At 46.3% G+C, this 16,134-nt stretch overlaps 1 protein-coding gene across 7 annotated transcripts in view; it reads left to right on the top strand.

Moving 5' to 3' along the window:
- Positions 1-16,134, top strand: part of CAMTA1 (calmodulin binding transcription activator 1) — a 296,378-nt gene that overhangs the window by 276,661 nt on the left and 3,583 nt on the right. For 4 of the 7 annotated variants that reach the window (XM_074560717.1, XM_074560721.1, XM_074560723.1 and 1 more), the window contains 4 exons: positions 244-315; positions 1,277-1,297; positions 4,061-4,254; positions 4,454-4,528. In XM_074560717.1, the coding sequence (XP_074416818.1) occupies positions 244-315; positions 1,277-1,297; positions 4,061-4,254; positions 4,454-4,528 (362 nt within the window). Of the gene's footprint in view, positions 1-243; positions 316-1,276; positions 1,298-4,060; positions 4,255-4,453; positions 4,529-8,471; positions 8,503-16,134 lie in introns of all 7 variants that reach the window. The other 3 variants (XM_074560718.1, XM_074560720.1, XM_074560719.1) reach the window with 3 other exon arrangements.

Below are 16,134 nucleotides of genomic sequence, written 5' to 3' on the forward strand. Positions count from 1 at the left end.
TCCTCAAAATATACCCCAGAGGCTCTGGTTAGTTGCCTGCTTGGTGTAAAGAGGGTTTGTCCCCTTTGTGATCTGGCAGTAGAGGTAAGACCAGGAAATGCCTAGACCGGAATCGGGCCAGGTGGCACTGGTGGGAGAAATTTAGAAGTAGGTGTCCTTCAGGCTGCTGTGAGTCGCTTCACGTCATCTGTCCTGTTTTGGTGCACTCTGACTACTTATTGCTTCTTTCCTTCTCCACCACAGGGTCGTCCTCTCCGGGAACAGCAAGAGGTGGCTGCCGCTGTTATTCAGCGCTGCTACCGAAAATACAAACAGGTAATCAAGGAAGTGAAATTTTATGGAACACACGTTAAGTGCTGTGAACAACAGCCCTTTGTAATGGGAATTTTCCCACTTTTCCTGTTGTATGCTTTTCAGCGTGCAGTAATTAAATACCCTGCTCAGGCAAAATTGAAAAGGGAAGAAAATTCTTGTCCTGAATCTTAATTTTGGAGGGAATCCTTGAAAGGGTTCTGTTTGTGATACCTGCATTTTTGTTACAAGATAGAGGGCAATCACGGATTCCATATTGGCCTTTATGCATGCTATAGCCTGGTGAGACTATTCTCTGACTAGTTGCTTGCCAAATTTCATTGTGAAATTGAAGTTGGTTTTGCCTTTGATAAAGGCGAAGACAAAAAATAGGTTGTTTTATTTTGCACATACTAAACTTTTAAACTATGTGAAGTCACGTGTTTTAGCTTGATGCAAGTTGTTCCAGGACTGAGACTGTTCTCCAGACTCTAGTTGGAGACATGCTTTTAGGCTGAGTTCTCAACCCCAGGAAAAGAAGATACTTTTTCTTTTTCCTTTTTGGTTTTTTTTTTTTTGTTGGTTTTGGGGGGTTTTTTGTGGGGGCTAGAGCCCACGTCCCTCTTTTCGCTATACCCTGCTAGACTCCAGCTGTCTGATGCCTGGCGGCATGTTACATAAAGTGAAAGGCAAGGTGCCTCAGCTATTTTACAACCTTCGAAAACATTTATTCGGGAAGCTTTTCTAGCGTTAGGTGACTGCATCATGATTCACATTCAGCCTGTCACATGGCTGTCATTCTGGAGTGATGCTTCCTGTAACAGGGAAGCTCAGTTCAGTTCAAAAACTGCTAGACAAACTGCTTTGTCTTGGATCCTGGAATCACTTCTTTTTTGAAAGAAGATCGTTTGGGTTTTTTTATTATTTTTTCATTCTTTATTTGCAGAACTAACATTAACTATGTATTTTTCTGTTTCTCCCTAAGCTTACTTGGATAGCCTTGAAGGTAATACAAATACAAACACTATTTTGGAAACAATTCCCCGTGGGTCACTAACTTTCACATTCCATATAAACCAGGAGAACCTGGCATTTAGAGAAATGCTGTAACAGTATCCGCTAATAAATGCCTGTGGTTGAGAAATCACTGACAAACCAAACCTTACGGGATGTAGGTAGGGGCTGCTGTGCCACAGCGTATCAACATAGTATTACAACTAAAAAACTAAAAAAGAAAAAAAAAGTCTCCTGCTTCTACAGGTACTGATATGAGCAGTGATGGGCTGAGGTGCGGGGAAGGTTTTGAAGCCATTTTTTGGAGGACAAGCCTTTCCTTTGCTGCTGATCAGCCATCACTCCGTGATCTTTGCCTTGGCATTCAGGGAGCACAGGAGAGCGTTTATTCCACCCGAGCAGCCAGTATCCTCTGCATTCTGCCTGCCCGCCAGAGTGTTTTGAAGATTTGACTTTGAAATACCTGTGCCCTGAATTCCTGAGACCACCATCTTAGGTACATTGCTGCTCATACTGGAGGCACGCCTGTTGATGCTAGCCGTAGGTTGCTCATGGCCGATGATTTTCTGCTGTAAAGGACATCTTGCTGTCATCAGATACGAGAATCCGTTGAGTTTCTCTCAGAGAGAGGCAGGTACCCAGGAGGCAAGGAGCGCTCTTCCAGGAGGGAACGTGTCCTCAGGGTAGTTTTCTGTCCACAGCTCCTCCCGCTCCGCGGTTTTGCGTTAGTCGAAGCGCTGTTCTGGCAGTGCAGGTGAGCTGAGCCCTCCAGCGCCGCTGGGGCGTCACCGCTTCAGAGGCTGGGTGACATCTCTGTTTGTCCTCTCCCAGCTGGAGGGAAAAAGAGAGGAGAGGGAGCAGCTCATCAGCTGTGGATCTTAGGGCTGAATGCAAACACCTTGTGGTCTAGTCTGTGCAGTGACTGCTGTTTTCTCGTTCGTGTGCCTTATTCCTCTCTTATGGTACTGTATTGCTGAGAGCAGCACGGGCTTATGACTAGACATGAGCAGCCAGAGCTCATGTCTGTGAACCCTTCTATTCAGGGGTTTGTAACTCAGCCACAGAAGTCCCGTCTGGGCTAAAAATTGGAAGGAAAACCATGACAAGCCCATGAGCGGACTTATTTAAAATAGCTAATGTAAAACCACAATCTGATCCATTTAATTAAAAATGTTAAAAAGAAAACAAACAAACAAACAAAAAAACCAATGGAAATGAGTAATGGCAAAATATAACTGCACCTAATGACTGCTTCAATTCCAAAAAGTGAAATTTGGTAAATGGTGGTCTGTGATGATATTGGAGGGTTTTTTGCCTTGGGGTGATGTCGGGGGGGTTTGGTTGTTTGGGGTTTTTTTTCCCTGATAGACAGGAAGACTCCATTGAGATGTGTTAGGACATTACCCTGTGCAGGGCAGTGGCTGCCATTTCTGTCTCATCTGCCTGATAAAGCGAGCAGCAGTCATAGCTGATAAAATATCCGGGAACAACAGACACATACATCTTGAAAGTGTTAAAACTTTCAAAATAAAATCAGTAAGCACTGAAAACCTCTGTCGTGGTGCTAGCTCAGAGGTATGAGCGTAACTGCTGTACATTATTCTACATCTGTATCTTAAAAAGGACTTTTGAAAATGTGCAGGAATGCATATAGTTTCTGTTAAGTGGCCATCTACTTGCGTGCTTTAAAAGGAAGAGGATGTAGAATAAAGAAGAGTTTCTTTTTAAGAGTTTGTGCCTGCTTTGTTTGGAATCATGGGGCTAGAAATAATATAGTGCTAGAGGGAATTCTGGATGTGTGACTGCTTATGCAAATTTGCCAGTCCAGTGGATGCTTGTTACAGACTTCGAAGGAGGTTGTAGTTTTGCCTATGACTTAGGCTCAGTATTAGACTTGCTTAATTAATTGTTGCGGGGCTTGGGTTTTGTTTGGCTTTAGTTTTGGGTTTTTGTTAAGTTATAATCATATGCTGTTCCATTTCAAATGCTTGGATTTAAATGGATATATGAACAATCAAAACTTTTGCAGTGTTGTGCTATGGCATAGAAACAAGAAATTAGCTGTTCAAAAGCTAATTGTCCTAGGAAAGTGGATACACGTGCGAACAGCAAATTCGATTCTTAAAGTCATGTGTTTAAAAGACTTTTTTTGTGTCTTCATTTAAAAATATGTATTTGGTTTTAGTTAATTTGTTAGAATTTTGGAGTCGACATTCACACTGCTTTATCCTTATAGTCACTTATTTGTGTGCGTGTTGCTGCCGTTATGAGTCTTCACAAACGACGACTGCATAGAAATGAGCATCCTGTACTTTGTAATGAGATTCCTGTATGTGAGGGAAACAAACAGTTCCTGTCAGCGTAGTCAGCTGCTTTATCTGGAACGCAGAGCCACTGCAGTGTGAACGTGACCCGGGATCAGCTCCAGTTTTTCCAGAGTTGTTCCTAAGTATAGGAAGCTGGATGGGGTCATTGACAGGTACATGTAGAGCCTCTCCTAGCGAGGTATTAAATGAAACCAGTCCCGTCAAACTATTCCAGGGGCAGCAAAACGGGTAATTGCTTCCTGATGCAGACCAGGTTCTGCACCTCATCTCACCGTTGTTCCCGTTTGCTGTCGCCCTTTTCCCAGTCAGCGAGTAGATATTCATTCGCTTCTCCTCATGTCTTAGTGGTACACGAGTCTTTCGCTGTAGGAACCTGCTTCTTGCTGGTTTTATTGGAATGCCTCAGCTTCTCTTTGTTTCTCTTGTAGTATGCACTTTATAAAAAGATGACGCAAGCTGCCATTCTTATCCAGAGCAAATTCCGAAGTTATTATGAGCAGAAAAAATTCCAGCAAAGCCGACGAGCTGCGATGCTGATCCAGCAGTACTATCGCAGCTACAAAGAATGTGGGAAGAGGAGGCAAAACCGTCGGGCAGCCACCATTGTACAACAGAAACTCAGGTGAGCTGTTTGGATCTTAGACACTACCAGGATCTTTATATATTGTTCTTACGCTCATCAGGGCTGTGTTGTAATTTACAGACAAAAGCCAGTGGGAAAAGGACAGTGGTTCATAGGATAATTATTCTTGCATTTAGTATTCGTCTCCCCAGGTTTGCTTACGCCTCAGTGTTGGATTTTTTTGTGTGTGTGTGTTTAGAAGCAGTCTGCTTACCAAGAAGCAGGATCAAGCTGCTCGCAAGATTATGCGGTTTTTACGACGCTGCCGCCACAGGTAGGACACTCTCTTTTGGTATCTGCCCTTCGTTAGAGCAATGCAACGATACTCAAGTGTGTCAGCAATAAGTGCAATGTAAAAGATAATAGAATCAGCTCACTACAGATCTTTTAATCAAATAACGAAGCCCAGCTGCTTGCAAGATGTACTGACAGAAATGAAATCTTTGACTTAGGACTGTTACTGAAAGAGAATCATGTTCAGCTCCATTGCTGGTATGGTAAAGCAGCCCAGGTTGTGTTGGGCAGACACAAAATGAGGAAACTTTGAGCAAAGCAAGGCCACATGAATTTCAAAGTTGGACTTGAAGTCTAAAAAAAAAGCTGAATCATAGCTACAGCTTGTAAGTGCTGCACAAAGTATTCATGGTATGTGGGAAAGTGCAAAATGTGACAACATCTGGTGTCTGCTGGAAATGCCTTGAGTTTGGTCACAGGATCATTTGGTAAACTTTCATGAAATACGGGTTCTTTTTAATGTGGATAGGTGGAATGTGCCAGCAGAGCAGCAGACAAGTTAGTTCACATCAGCCACTCCACACATACCTCAGTGAGCTGGGAGTACAGGCACAGACATGAAGATGAATCATCTCTGCCGGTGTGGGACCCTGCGCAGGTTTGCCAAAGCGCTCACGTGGCAGCTGGCGCTGCCATGCCAGTGCTCTGCTACACGCAGGGCGTTTGTTTTGATTTTTCAATGGAAGGATCCCGTATGTATGATCAGGTTGCAAACTGGAACTTTGCCTAGACAGAAGTGAATTCAGATGTTCCTGACTCTGCTCCTTCCATTCTCACCACACATGCATTTCATTCACTCAGGAGCTGGTCAGACCTGACGCATTTTGAAGCACGTCTAGTTCAGTCCAGTGATCTTTGAACAAGGAGAGCTCTGAGAGGCAGAGGGGCAAGTAATAAACTTGATTTTAGAAACACTCGGTCCTTTTTGTAGGATTTCAGAGCTGCAGTTTGCAGGAGGTCGGCATGGCTCGCGTTGTGGAAGGACATCTTACCTGCAGGTTCAGTGGGAAGTAACATGCGTGGGCAAGAAGGAGGGCTTTATAGCACCCAGGCCAATTCCAAATGCACTTGAAACAGCCACAGTTGTTCATGAAGAAGCACAAGTGGCTTCTTGCTCTCAGTAGGGCGTATGGAAGAGACCCAGCGTTTGTTTTGGTGTGTCTGTTGGGCATCGTGTCCTGCTGAAGCAGGTGGAGGCTTGGAACTTCTGTATCCTCTCAGATCTGCTTGAGATCCAGGCAGTCCCTGGGGAAGCCACTTGCCTGTTTCCATCCGTGGAGGCTTGGGGTCAGCCTGCCCGAGGCTCTTGCAGCCGACTCGCACACAAGCCCAGAGAATACCTCACGGCTAGCTGTATCGCTGGGTTTGCCACCAACGTCCAGGATGTGCCATGCACTTCAGCCACACTCAGTTAAGTCTCCAGCTGTTGAGTAACCTGGATTCTCCAGGGCTTAAGGTTTCCATGATTCCAGCAGTCTTTCTTGCCTTCAGCTCATGGCCTGCCTTTTTCTCAGCATCGGCTGTTTCCGTCGTAGAGCGAGACCCTGCTCGTTTGCATCGCTGAAGTTTGCAGGCAGGTCCCTTCCCTGTAGGTGATCTCTCTCTCCATCGGCGCAGTCGCTGCTGCCGCCTCTCTGGGAGATGGGTTTAGGTCTTGGGGACTCATAACAGGAAATAAACAGAAGCAGCAGAGGGGGGGATCCATCCAGGTGGAAGGTGAGGCAATTACTTCCTTCTCGTCTGCTCTTCTTCAAGCCTTCTGAATTTTCTGTGTCTTAATGATTACATTTATTCCTCGCTGTTTGACTTTTCTTGCTTACCTTCCTGAGGATAGAGTAATAAAACTTAGGATGTTAAGTAAGTTTGAAACCATCTCTGTATAAGGCTCTGCTGTGCGTCCTGTGTAACGCTCGCGCAGGATGCAGCTGGTGATGGTGTGACTGGTACTCGGGTTAACAGCCCCGTGCGCTGTTTCAGGAGTACTGCTTGCTGGGATCCCATAACGGACTCCTTGAAATGCTCAAAATTAGCACACTGCTGCTACAAGCAAGAAACCAAGAAAGCCCCAGGCTCCATAAAAAAATATTTCAGCCATCCAAACCCCTGAATATGTAGGGGCAAGCCATAACAACTAACATCTAGCGTTATTTAGTGCTCTGTAGCGTAAAAATGGCACTATGGCGCCACTTGTTAAACCACAGTGCCTTGTCAGTACAAGGGACAGAAATGACAGATATTTTTGGAAAATCTGAGGGGGTGAGAGAAAAGAGAGTGTGCACAGGAACATCACAGAAGCGGGATCTTGTAGCAGGTTTCTGTCAGCTGAGAGAGGCGGGGAAGGAGGCTGTAAAAGCCACTTGCAGTCTGTTATGAGGATAGTGAGCTAAGTGAAAAAGCAGTAAGTTCCTGAAGTTCAGAAATTCAACCTTAAAATATGAAACTGTTTAACCTTGGGTTTTGTCCACAAGCAGATTCTGTTGCTGGGCCAATAAATGACTCTTAATAAGAGCTTATTCTGTAGCCTTTACGCAAGATTTACTTAGGCTTTCCCCTGGCAACCATCCGGTTGGTTGGTTTTTTTCCTGTTTTAAATTCATCGAAGTTTACTTTAAGCCAATCGTGGGAACTCTTTCTCTGCTAGCATTCGGAACAGCTTAAGTCGTCGTCTTGTCCTATTTTGCTTATTAGCTTTTTGGCGCAAAGTCTCGGTAGTGCAAAGATGATTCCTATCAGCCTGAGGATCCAGGGTGCGTAGGCGTGTTGGTCTCCTGTTTTCTGATCTCCTGAACTTACACTTGTTGCCTGATCAGTCAGTGTTTCAGACGTTTTGAGAGAGTTAAGGAGAGAGGTTCTGTGGTTGGAGTTCTCTCAGCAATGGATGCATAGGCATTGATGGAAATCAGAAAAGAAATGTAAGTTTTGGCCGAATGTATTCTTAGAGAAGATATTGGAGCTCTGGTAGCTGAATATTATTAGGTGTCATGGAGACAAAAGTGGTCATTCATCAGCAGCAGTCATTCTGATGGTCAGACATGTATCGTTTCCTTTTGACTTCGGAAAAAAATATGTATTTATCCATCTATTGTCATATTCTCAAAAATGTGGTGAAAAACATGCATCAGCCATAACATGGTATCAACGTGACTTGTCACAGAAGTGTTGTTTGTTGAGAATGAGAAACAGAAACTTCCTGGCCTCCCAGCAGAGCTTTGCCTCTCTTCCCATGGTGCCCGGACCTGTCGGCTGGCACTCGACTAACTTTCAACCTAAACCTTGCCATGACACCTACTGTGAGTTGAGCTGTCTCCCGGCATGCTGTCCTGCATGAGGCAGAATCAAGGGTTTGCGTATTCAACGGTTTTGGAAAGACTCCCCCTACTTAGCGATCCCCAGACATGACACATCTAGAGCTGCAAGGAAATCCGAGAGCTCCGAAGTGAGTTTGGGATTGCTGAGCTGAAGCCATAGATGGTCCGTACAGTCAGCTTTTACTGGGGAGGTAACCTCCCATTTCCTATTCTTCCTCTGATTCCTAGGAAAATTTTACTCTTCTGAGAGGTATCTACACCATCGCTAGGCTGTGAACATGATCTGCAGTGTTTTTTATGGAGTAGTGTTTGGAATGAGATAGAGAACAGACAGTCGCTGCGAGGGAAGGCAGGATGCAGCTAGAAATGCCGCAGGGATGACAATATTGGGTTTCTTTTACTTGCTTGTTACTTCCTGCCCTAAAACACCTAAACACAGGACTGCTCCTCCCTGGTGAAGAGGAGGAGTCTGGTAGGCAGGAGCCGGGGAAGGGTTCTTTCTCTCCAGGCAAACAGAAGTGTTGTCTCCTCCTCCCTGAAGCGAAGCTCTTGGTAAGGTATGGTTTTTGCCATGTGTGTGCTAATAGCTCTTTGGTATTGTTTTGCAATCTGAAGCCCACTGGTGGACCATAGGCTGTACAAAAGGGTGAGTGTAGCTGCCTGCTAGCCAGTTCCTCTCTTCCATTTTAAATATTTTTGCTTTCTGCTTGCTTGCATGGGGCTGCAGCCGAGATATGCCAGTAAGTTTCACCTTCATTAATTATGTAAAACAGAATCCTGTATAAACTAACCCTACTGCAATGACTAACACTGCTGCTTTTATAACAGGACAGAGCTCCGCAGTAGATGTTACCGATGCATGAATGTGTGAAAAAGGACGTGTATATTCATCATGGGCATGCTTAGGCGGCGTTGTCGGTGGGACATTTTTTCAGTATCCAAAATGGCTGTTAGTAGATTTTGGAACTTGACGGGGTTTACACACACAGAGTCAATGAGTAATGACGTCCTTTGTCATGGGACTGCGACAGCGTTCAGGCTAGATCGTAGGCAGCTGCGGCACAGACGCAGCCTGCTCTGGATGGTTGGTTGTGTCCGCCTGAGCCAGAGAGAAGCAGAAGGGCTCTTCACGCTGCTTGTTACTCCCTGAGGTGGTTAAGCACCAATGCTTATCTTCTAGAAGTTGGTCTTTGGTAAGTTACGTGTCTGGTTACCTTACTAGGGCCAGTTTTTTGACAACTGCTTCTCCCAGCTGTTAATCTACGTAGTGGGAAGGAAAACAAAAAGCCTGAAATGAAGATGAAGACGCTATAACTGCGTTATAGTAAGTGCCAAGTGAGCTTCTGTCGGGACTCTCATTCTCAGCGTGAAGAGAGTCCACTTGCCTTGTGCTCGGTCACGTCAGCGGCTGGTTTGGTACCCGGCAGGATGGGAACACGCCGGAGCGTTCCCACGGCAGGTCACAGTCCCTGTAGGAGCAGGGATGAGACGTGTGCCTGAGCCGTCAGCAGGAGTACTCAGTACCATTTTGCATTTGAGAGGTGGTAGAACAGCAGGTTTTTCTCTGTCAAAAACTGCAGTTGGAAATAACACTGTTTGTGTGCTTATTACTACTATTTCAACAAGGGAGGAGAGGCAGAGAGGGCATGACCTGGACTCCTGCTTCCACATAACATTCAGAAGATAAACTGAATTGTTGATCATGGAGTTTTACTGACTTCGAATTGCAGAGATGATTTTTATGACTTAGGAGTGAGAGTACGAATTGGGGCTTAAGCCTGCTGGAGGCATCATTATTTGTTTAACTCTTCAGCCTGACAAAATAGCTAATGACATTTATTTCCCAACTATAACTCTTGTGCTGCCATTTTTTGCTACATATGCTGAATTTTTTACAAGTAACAAGTTGAGTTATTTACTAATGACAAATGAGGTAAGAATTGTATGAAACGGGGACAAAAGCCCAGATGTGCCTTAACTGTTTTAAGTGCTACTTTATGGATCTTGCCCTGGCAGAGGAAGAGAAACGCTGCTGCTGATGGCAGACACCAACGCTGTGACACTATTGTCTGGAAACCTGTAGCTCCAGGTCTTAGCATGTATGGCAGTGTGCTTTACAACTAATAATTCAGGAACTGTGTAAAACCAACATCTGTTCTCATAATGGTGGACTGACCGGGTGACTTGTTTTTGCTAATCTGATGCTTTGTGTATAACCAGGGCTGGTAATTTTTGGTCTACAGTTGGGTGTCTGGTTTCAAAAGCCTCTTGAAAAAAAACCATAGTTTGTTTTTGAAAAGTAAAATTCACAAAAAGTAACTTCTATAAAAACCTGACATTCTGATTAGATAAATTGTCCTTCCTCTATTGCAAGGTAACAAGTAAGTGTCTACTTTTACACAAAAAAACATTAACACATTTAACCATCCTTAATCTTGGGGTGAGTTACCGTATCCACGGGACGGTGACGTGCGCAGCAGACAAATGGCGCTTCATTTATCCGCCGGTGGAGCAGTGCGCTGCTGGGGCTGGGGGGGCTTGGCAGCCAACCTTCCCTCCCCAACGTCCTCCTCCTGCCGCGGGATGGGCCTGAGCACGGGGCTGCAGCCCCAGCCCCACGATGCAGCATGTGCCTTTGGGGCAGGACCCCCGTCCCCGTGTGCCCGCGGAGCCAGTAGCCACCAACACGCTTCAGGCCAGGGCACGGAACGGCCGTGCCGCCAGGGTGGGATGCACCCGCTCTGTCTCTTCTCTGGGCAAAAGCTGAAGGCCGCAGTCCTTCAAGGGCGTGAAGCCCTTTGAAAAGCAGCCGAATTGGAAGAAACTGGTGCAAGACAGGAGTTGGAGGAAGAGAAGAGTCAGAGCAACTGTTTTTCTGCCTGTGCTCCCTCAGACTCATTCCGCAGCCTGAGGCTCCCTGGTGAGACTGTTCTCTGACACTGCCTGGGGGTGACTGGGGGTCTCCCAGTCTTCCCTGCTTGTGTCTGGCCAGCCATGGACCGCATCCCACGGTGTGTAAGAAAAGGGACCAGCGTGCGTGTCCGCAGTTAGATGCTGGTATGCTCAAAATGCATTCCTGACCCCAGCTGCTCCTATTTTTGTGGGGTTTGGTGCTATCTTCTTAGTCTTCCTTCCCTCCAGAGAATTCCTGCTTAACTGTTTGGGCTCCTGCTGCACTCTGCTCTCAGGCTCCTCCGTCCACCCCGTGTCCGTGGGCTCAGTGCCCCCTGCGGCCCTGGGGATGGTGCGGGCTGGACGCAGCACTCCGCAACCTGTGCGTGCCAGACAGGAGGGATGTTTTAAGACCCTGTTCTATGAATAGGAAAAATAATTTAAACTTAAAATGTGCATATCAAAGTGGGCTAGTTGGATTCAAAACTGAAAAGAATGGGAAACGTACGACTCAAACGTAGAAGAATAAAGCAGTTGTGCTGTTGTGCCTCTCTGTTCAAGGCTAGGACTCCTGCTGGGAGAGCACACGCGGTCTCAGGGTACACCGGAGCTGACCCGCGTTGCCCGCTCAGCACGGGAGCAGAGGGCTGCGAGGAGGAGCGAGCGCAGGGTCCCGGCCGCGGCGCCCAGCCCAAGGGTGCTGCAGGGGCAGCTGGCGGCTGGTCGGCAGCGCGGGAGGAGAAATAGGCGATGTGCTTTAAGGCTTTGTGTGTGTGACAGCCGATGAGAAATTAGCAGGAAGCAGGTTCTGGAAGTTTAGTAGCGTTTGCAGGTTTTGCCGTGAATGGTGAGTGGTATTGGATTGATCGGGAAATCGACGAGTTCTCTGCTTATCTGGAAGAAGTCTATGAACTGTCACAAAATGTATTGGCTGCTGTTCTGCCAAAATAAGTCTGTTACAGCAAATGATTCTTTGCTGCTTTGCATTCTGATAGCAACCTACATGCATACGCTGCTGGTGTGTGTGCACATAATAAAATATTTCTGGGCCTTCTGATGTGCGCAAGCTGAGAGATCCATCTGCGCTGAAGGAATGCATGCCAGCGGATGTGTTCTGTACGCTGACACCGGGCTTATATAGTCTGCGTGTGCAGATAAATGGTCACAGCATTTGCCTCCATCTTTCAGTTTGAAAACCTCTTTTCAAACTGATTTCATTAATTTTTCTGGATTTACTTGCGTTACATTACACCAGGATCAGTAAAGAGAGAGGTGGGAGATTTTATTGACCAGGTTATGTGAGACAAAACTTGCTATCTTTCTGTGGTAGAGATTAAAATGCTTTCTAGAAAAAAAATATCCAGTTACTATTGCCTTTAAGTAATAGTTTTCATCTCGGGGGAACCCGCTCTAGTGGACAGATTTCAGCTAATCCCAGTCCCTGCCCGTCGGTTAAACCACCCGCTGTAGCCTCCTGAGGAGAGCTTTGCTCAAAGTCCCCGTGCGGGACGTGAACAAAAACGGGCGGCCGCTTGAACTGTGGCCCTCTGTGCCGTGCTCTGGGCTGGCGCTGGGAGCGGATCACACAGAGCGAGTCATTTCGCATCGTTAGGCTACGGCGAAACTTCTGTCCTCCCTGGGGCAGAACGAGCGCACTTGTTGTCTATGATCATGACCAATAAAGAATGTTTTCAGGTACGGCATCTTTCATTTAAAAATAGATCCCCTTTACTCCCACCTGTTTCTCGCGGTTTGATTAAGTGATTAAGCAGTTGATTAACTGCTCTCCGGTTTGGGGAGTGCGCATGTAGCACCTGCACTCAGTTCCTCGGGTAAGTACAACTTTATTTCATACCTGAATAAACAACATCTACTACATTTTGCTGTTCTCTGCATACCCTTCCCTCTTGGCGTTTCAACAACAAACCCTTTGCTACTACTGTGCACCTCGGAGTTGTATCTTTTGCGTGTTTTTAAGAAGTGCTATGCAGCAGCCATTGCATTTAAGTACCCAGTTTCTTACGTCTCTTAGTAAGACTGAGAATGGGGGAAAATTTTAAGGGGTTGAAAAGACCTGTTTGTTTTAAGTTCAGGACAATGGGAGAAAATGTCATATTGGGATATGCGTCGCTGTACCTGCAACAAAAGTTTTCAAAGTAATTTCTTTTTTCGTTTACCTCTTGCAGGGGCTGAATGTATTTGGAGCTCAAATGTGTGTGTTAAATCGCAGACTGCGTGCTCTGGGGTGTCATTCTTATTGGGCCTTTCTGTCTTTTTTGTTTTGCTGCCCAAATGAGATATCTGGAAAAAGGCAAGAGCTCCCTTTTCTTAAATGTCCCACAGGCCATTTCAGCTCTCAGAGCCACAGGTAACTCGCCAGACAGCCTTCTCTGGCTCCCACACCCTGTCCTTTACACTGATCTCCAGCATTCAGATTCATTAAACATTTCCCTGGCTGGGCATTATGGAGTAAATTTGATGAAGCAGCTTTGTGTTACGCTTTACCCATGAAGCCATCGTTTGCTGTAACTTTCTCTGGGTAGGCCTGATTCATTTGCTGACACCCCCATCGAGACCGGGGAGGGCGCGAGGGAGAGGAGCTGCTGCTCGCTTCGGGGGCTGTTGCTTTCTACATCGCTTCAGCACGTAACGATGCAACCTCCTGTGTGGTGTCCAAGCAAGGAACATGGTTCAAAGGGCAGAAGCTTTGTCTGGCTGGAGCCATCTGGGAACTGGGACGTAGCTCCCGAGCATCAGGGTTCAAAGCTCATAGTTGAAATCATCTTCTTTTCCCTCTCTGTGCATCAGCACCACAGCTGTGATTCAGACACCTTATCAGTGGTCATCTCTATTGCACGTGCTTTTTCCGTCCATCTGCTCTTCAGCAGTTGCTGAGGGAATGACTTTGTGCCGTAGAGGCGCTGACTGTCTAGAGGAAATGTTATCTGAGGAGGGTTTTGTGAAGGCTTCATCAGTGCAAAACCAAATTTACAGTCCTTGCAGTTCTGCGCGTGGTTTCAGCCGCTGCTGAAGTAGGATGGTGCTTCTCCTTCGGAGCCCTGCAGCAGCCGGAGCCTCTTCCCCTCCCTGGTGGGCACTGCCTCGCGCCCTGCGTCGCTTGGGCTGTTCCCACCTCCCGAGCGGTGCCCGCAGCCCTGGAGAGGTTTGCGCACCGTCCACCAGCGCACGGACTGCTGGTATTACTTGCTCTCAGCGCTCTCATTTTTTCTGTTTTGTTTTGGATTTGGGGTTTTTTTGCTTTGTTTCTTGGTTTTTTGTTTGTTTGTTTTTTAAAAAAAGTCTCACTGTAAGTCTGCCAGACTGGACTGAAACATCCCCTCTAAGAACATCCTTTCTGTGTACCATTCTACAAGTGCCAGTCGTGTTCTTTCCCTTGGAGCAGTTTATTAAATACTTGTAACTGCAAATGCTTCGCCTGGGCCCTCGTCCCTGCTGAACTGAAGAGTGAAAAACATGAACCAAAGAAGATTGCCTTCTAGTATGAAAGCAATGCCATATTGTTCACTTAAAAGCTCTCCTGGCAGCACTTACTTAGTGGATTTCTATTTTCAAGGGTCCTAATTTGTGCAAAAGTCTTCCCTGGTCAAACTGTATTTTTACTGCATTTGAGAATTTAGAGGGTTTATTACACCGAGCATTAATGAAGAGGAAATACCAGCCCCACAGTCGTGTTAACACTTCATATTGTCGTCACAAAATCAAATCAAAGTACCACTGAGTGAGGAACTTACTCGAAAAGAAGTGTTAAATGAGGACTAAAAGCACTTTTAAGACACAGGAAAGGCTGCAGTGCAGACTATCCAAAAAAGAATTATTGGTTGAAAACAACTAGTTTTAGGTTCTCTTGGTAAAGCAATTCAGAGGCTTGTTTAAGAACGGTTATTTTAAATGACAAAATAAACGGGTTACCTTGGTCTGGTATCTAGGTCGATGCGTGCGCTGGTTCTGGCACTTCATGCTTTGCCCTGGTCTGGGGAAGCAGCAGCGTGTTCACAGCAACGCGTCGGTGCTTCCCGAGCGTGATTCTGGCCCGGCACTTGCTCGGTTACCAGTCGCAGTTTGAGGTACTCCGTTGGGCTCTGGCTGTGCGGCGCCGCAGGTACCGCAGCGCAGCGGGGGCCCTTCGCTGGCCCCTCGGTGCCGGCTCTTCTGCGCGGGGAGAGATCGCCAGCCACGCACTGCCGGGCAGAGCACTGCACACGTGAAGGACTTGTACCTTCCTGCACTCCCATTTTTAGTGTAACACATGCACGATTACGTATGCTGAACGCAGAGATTAGCTTAATAAAAGAAAGTGGTAGCTTAATAAATTCAAATGATCATCATCTTGAAGCTTAAGTTTATCAGTGCTGTGGAATGCAGGGTTTGACTTAAGCCGTTACGTACTAAACAGCATCCCTCAGTAACGTGCCCCTGACAAACCGCACAGTCTGTAACTTTATGTAACTTTACCGTAGGGAGATTCCGTACTAGTATGTGCTTGTGTTTCTAAGCAGTAGTTATCATTGCACTTGCAACGTTTTTATAAGCCTGAAAATCTGTAAACTAATGTAAAGCACACGTGACCAAGGAAAGTGCTGCATATTTCTGAATAGGATCTGTACTCGTGCAAATGTTGAGTGCTGCAGTAATTAGCTTTCATCGGCATGTGTGTTCCAGTTGAACGGACTCAACAGGTCTGCACCAGTACAGATATTGCATGTTGTAGGTTGGAGTTTGCAGCAAAGCATGTCTTGCATTCTTCCAGCAAAAGTGCTTTGTTAGCGTAGCCCTTGCATGTCGAAGTGCTAAACTAAGGTATAGCATGTCTCAGTGAAAGAGCCACCAGCTTATCTAATGTGCATGTTCTCAGCAAGAGATCTATCATAACAGGTTACTTTTACGTTACAGTACTGAAGTGCAACAGAAAACACTTGGAAGTTGCACTGCAAATCACGTATTAATTGATGGTATCTTGAACAGAGTTAATCTAAGCCTTAAAAATTTCCTAGTGCGCAGAGGCACACCACGTTTTTCTAGCGCAGCAGATACCTTGGCTCACCTTCCGCTTCTGAGCGGTGCAGTAATAGAAACATTAGTAATTTCAAGGGAGAGGCTGCTTTTCTGCTGCAAGAATAGAAAGAAAACTAAATATAGCGAAGACGGTCAGTTTGTCACTTGTGAGCGTTTTCAGCTCACTGTACCGGTCCTCCTGTATTTCCTATAACGAAACGATGGTCTGGACTGACCCAGCAGGTCCCCCCGTTGCAGGAGCCTCCGGTCCCCTGCTGCCAGCAGCGTCTTTCAGACACCGACTTGCGTAGAGCCAGAATCCCCCCGTAGAAAAGTTCTCTGTAGAGTTGTGGCAGGCATTTAGGCTCGGCAT

The sequence above is a fragment of the Larus michahellis genome, chromosome 16, assembly GCF_964199755.1.
Source record: "Larus michahellis chromosome 16, bLarMic1.1, whole genome shotgun sequence".
In the NCBI taxonomy this organism is placed as follows: domain Eukaryota; kingdom Metazoa; phylum Chordata; class Aves; order Charadriiformes; family Laridae; genus Larus; species Larus michahellis.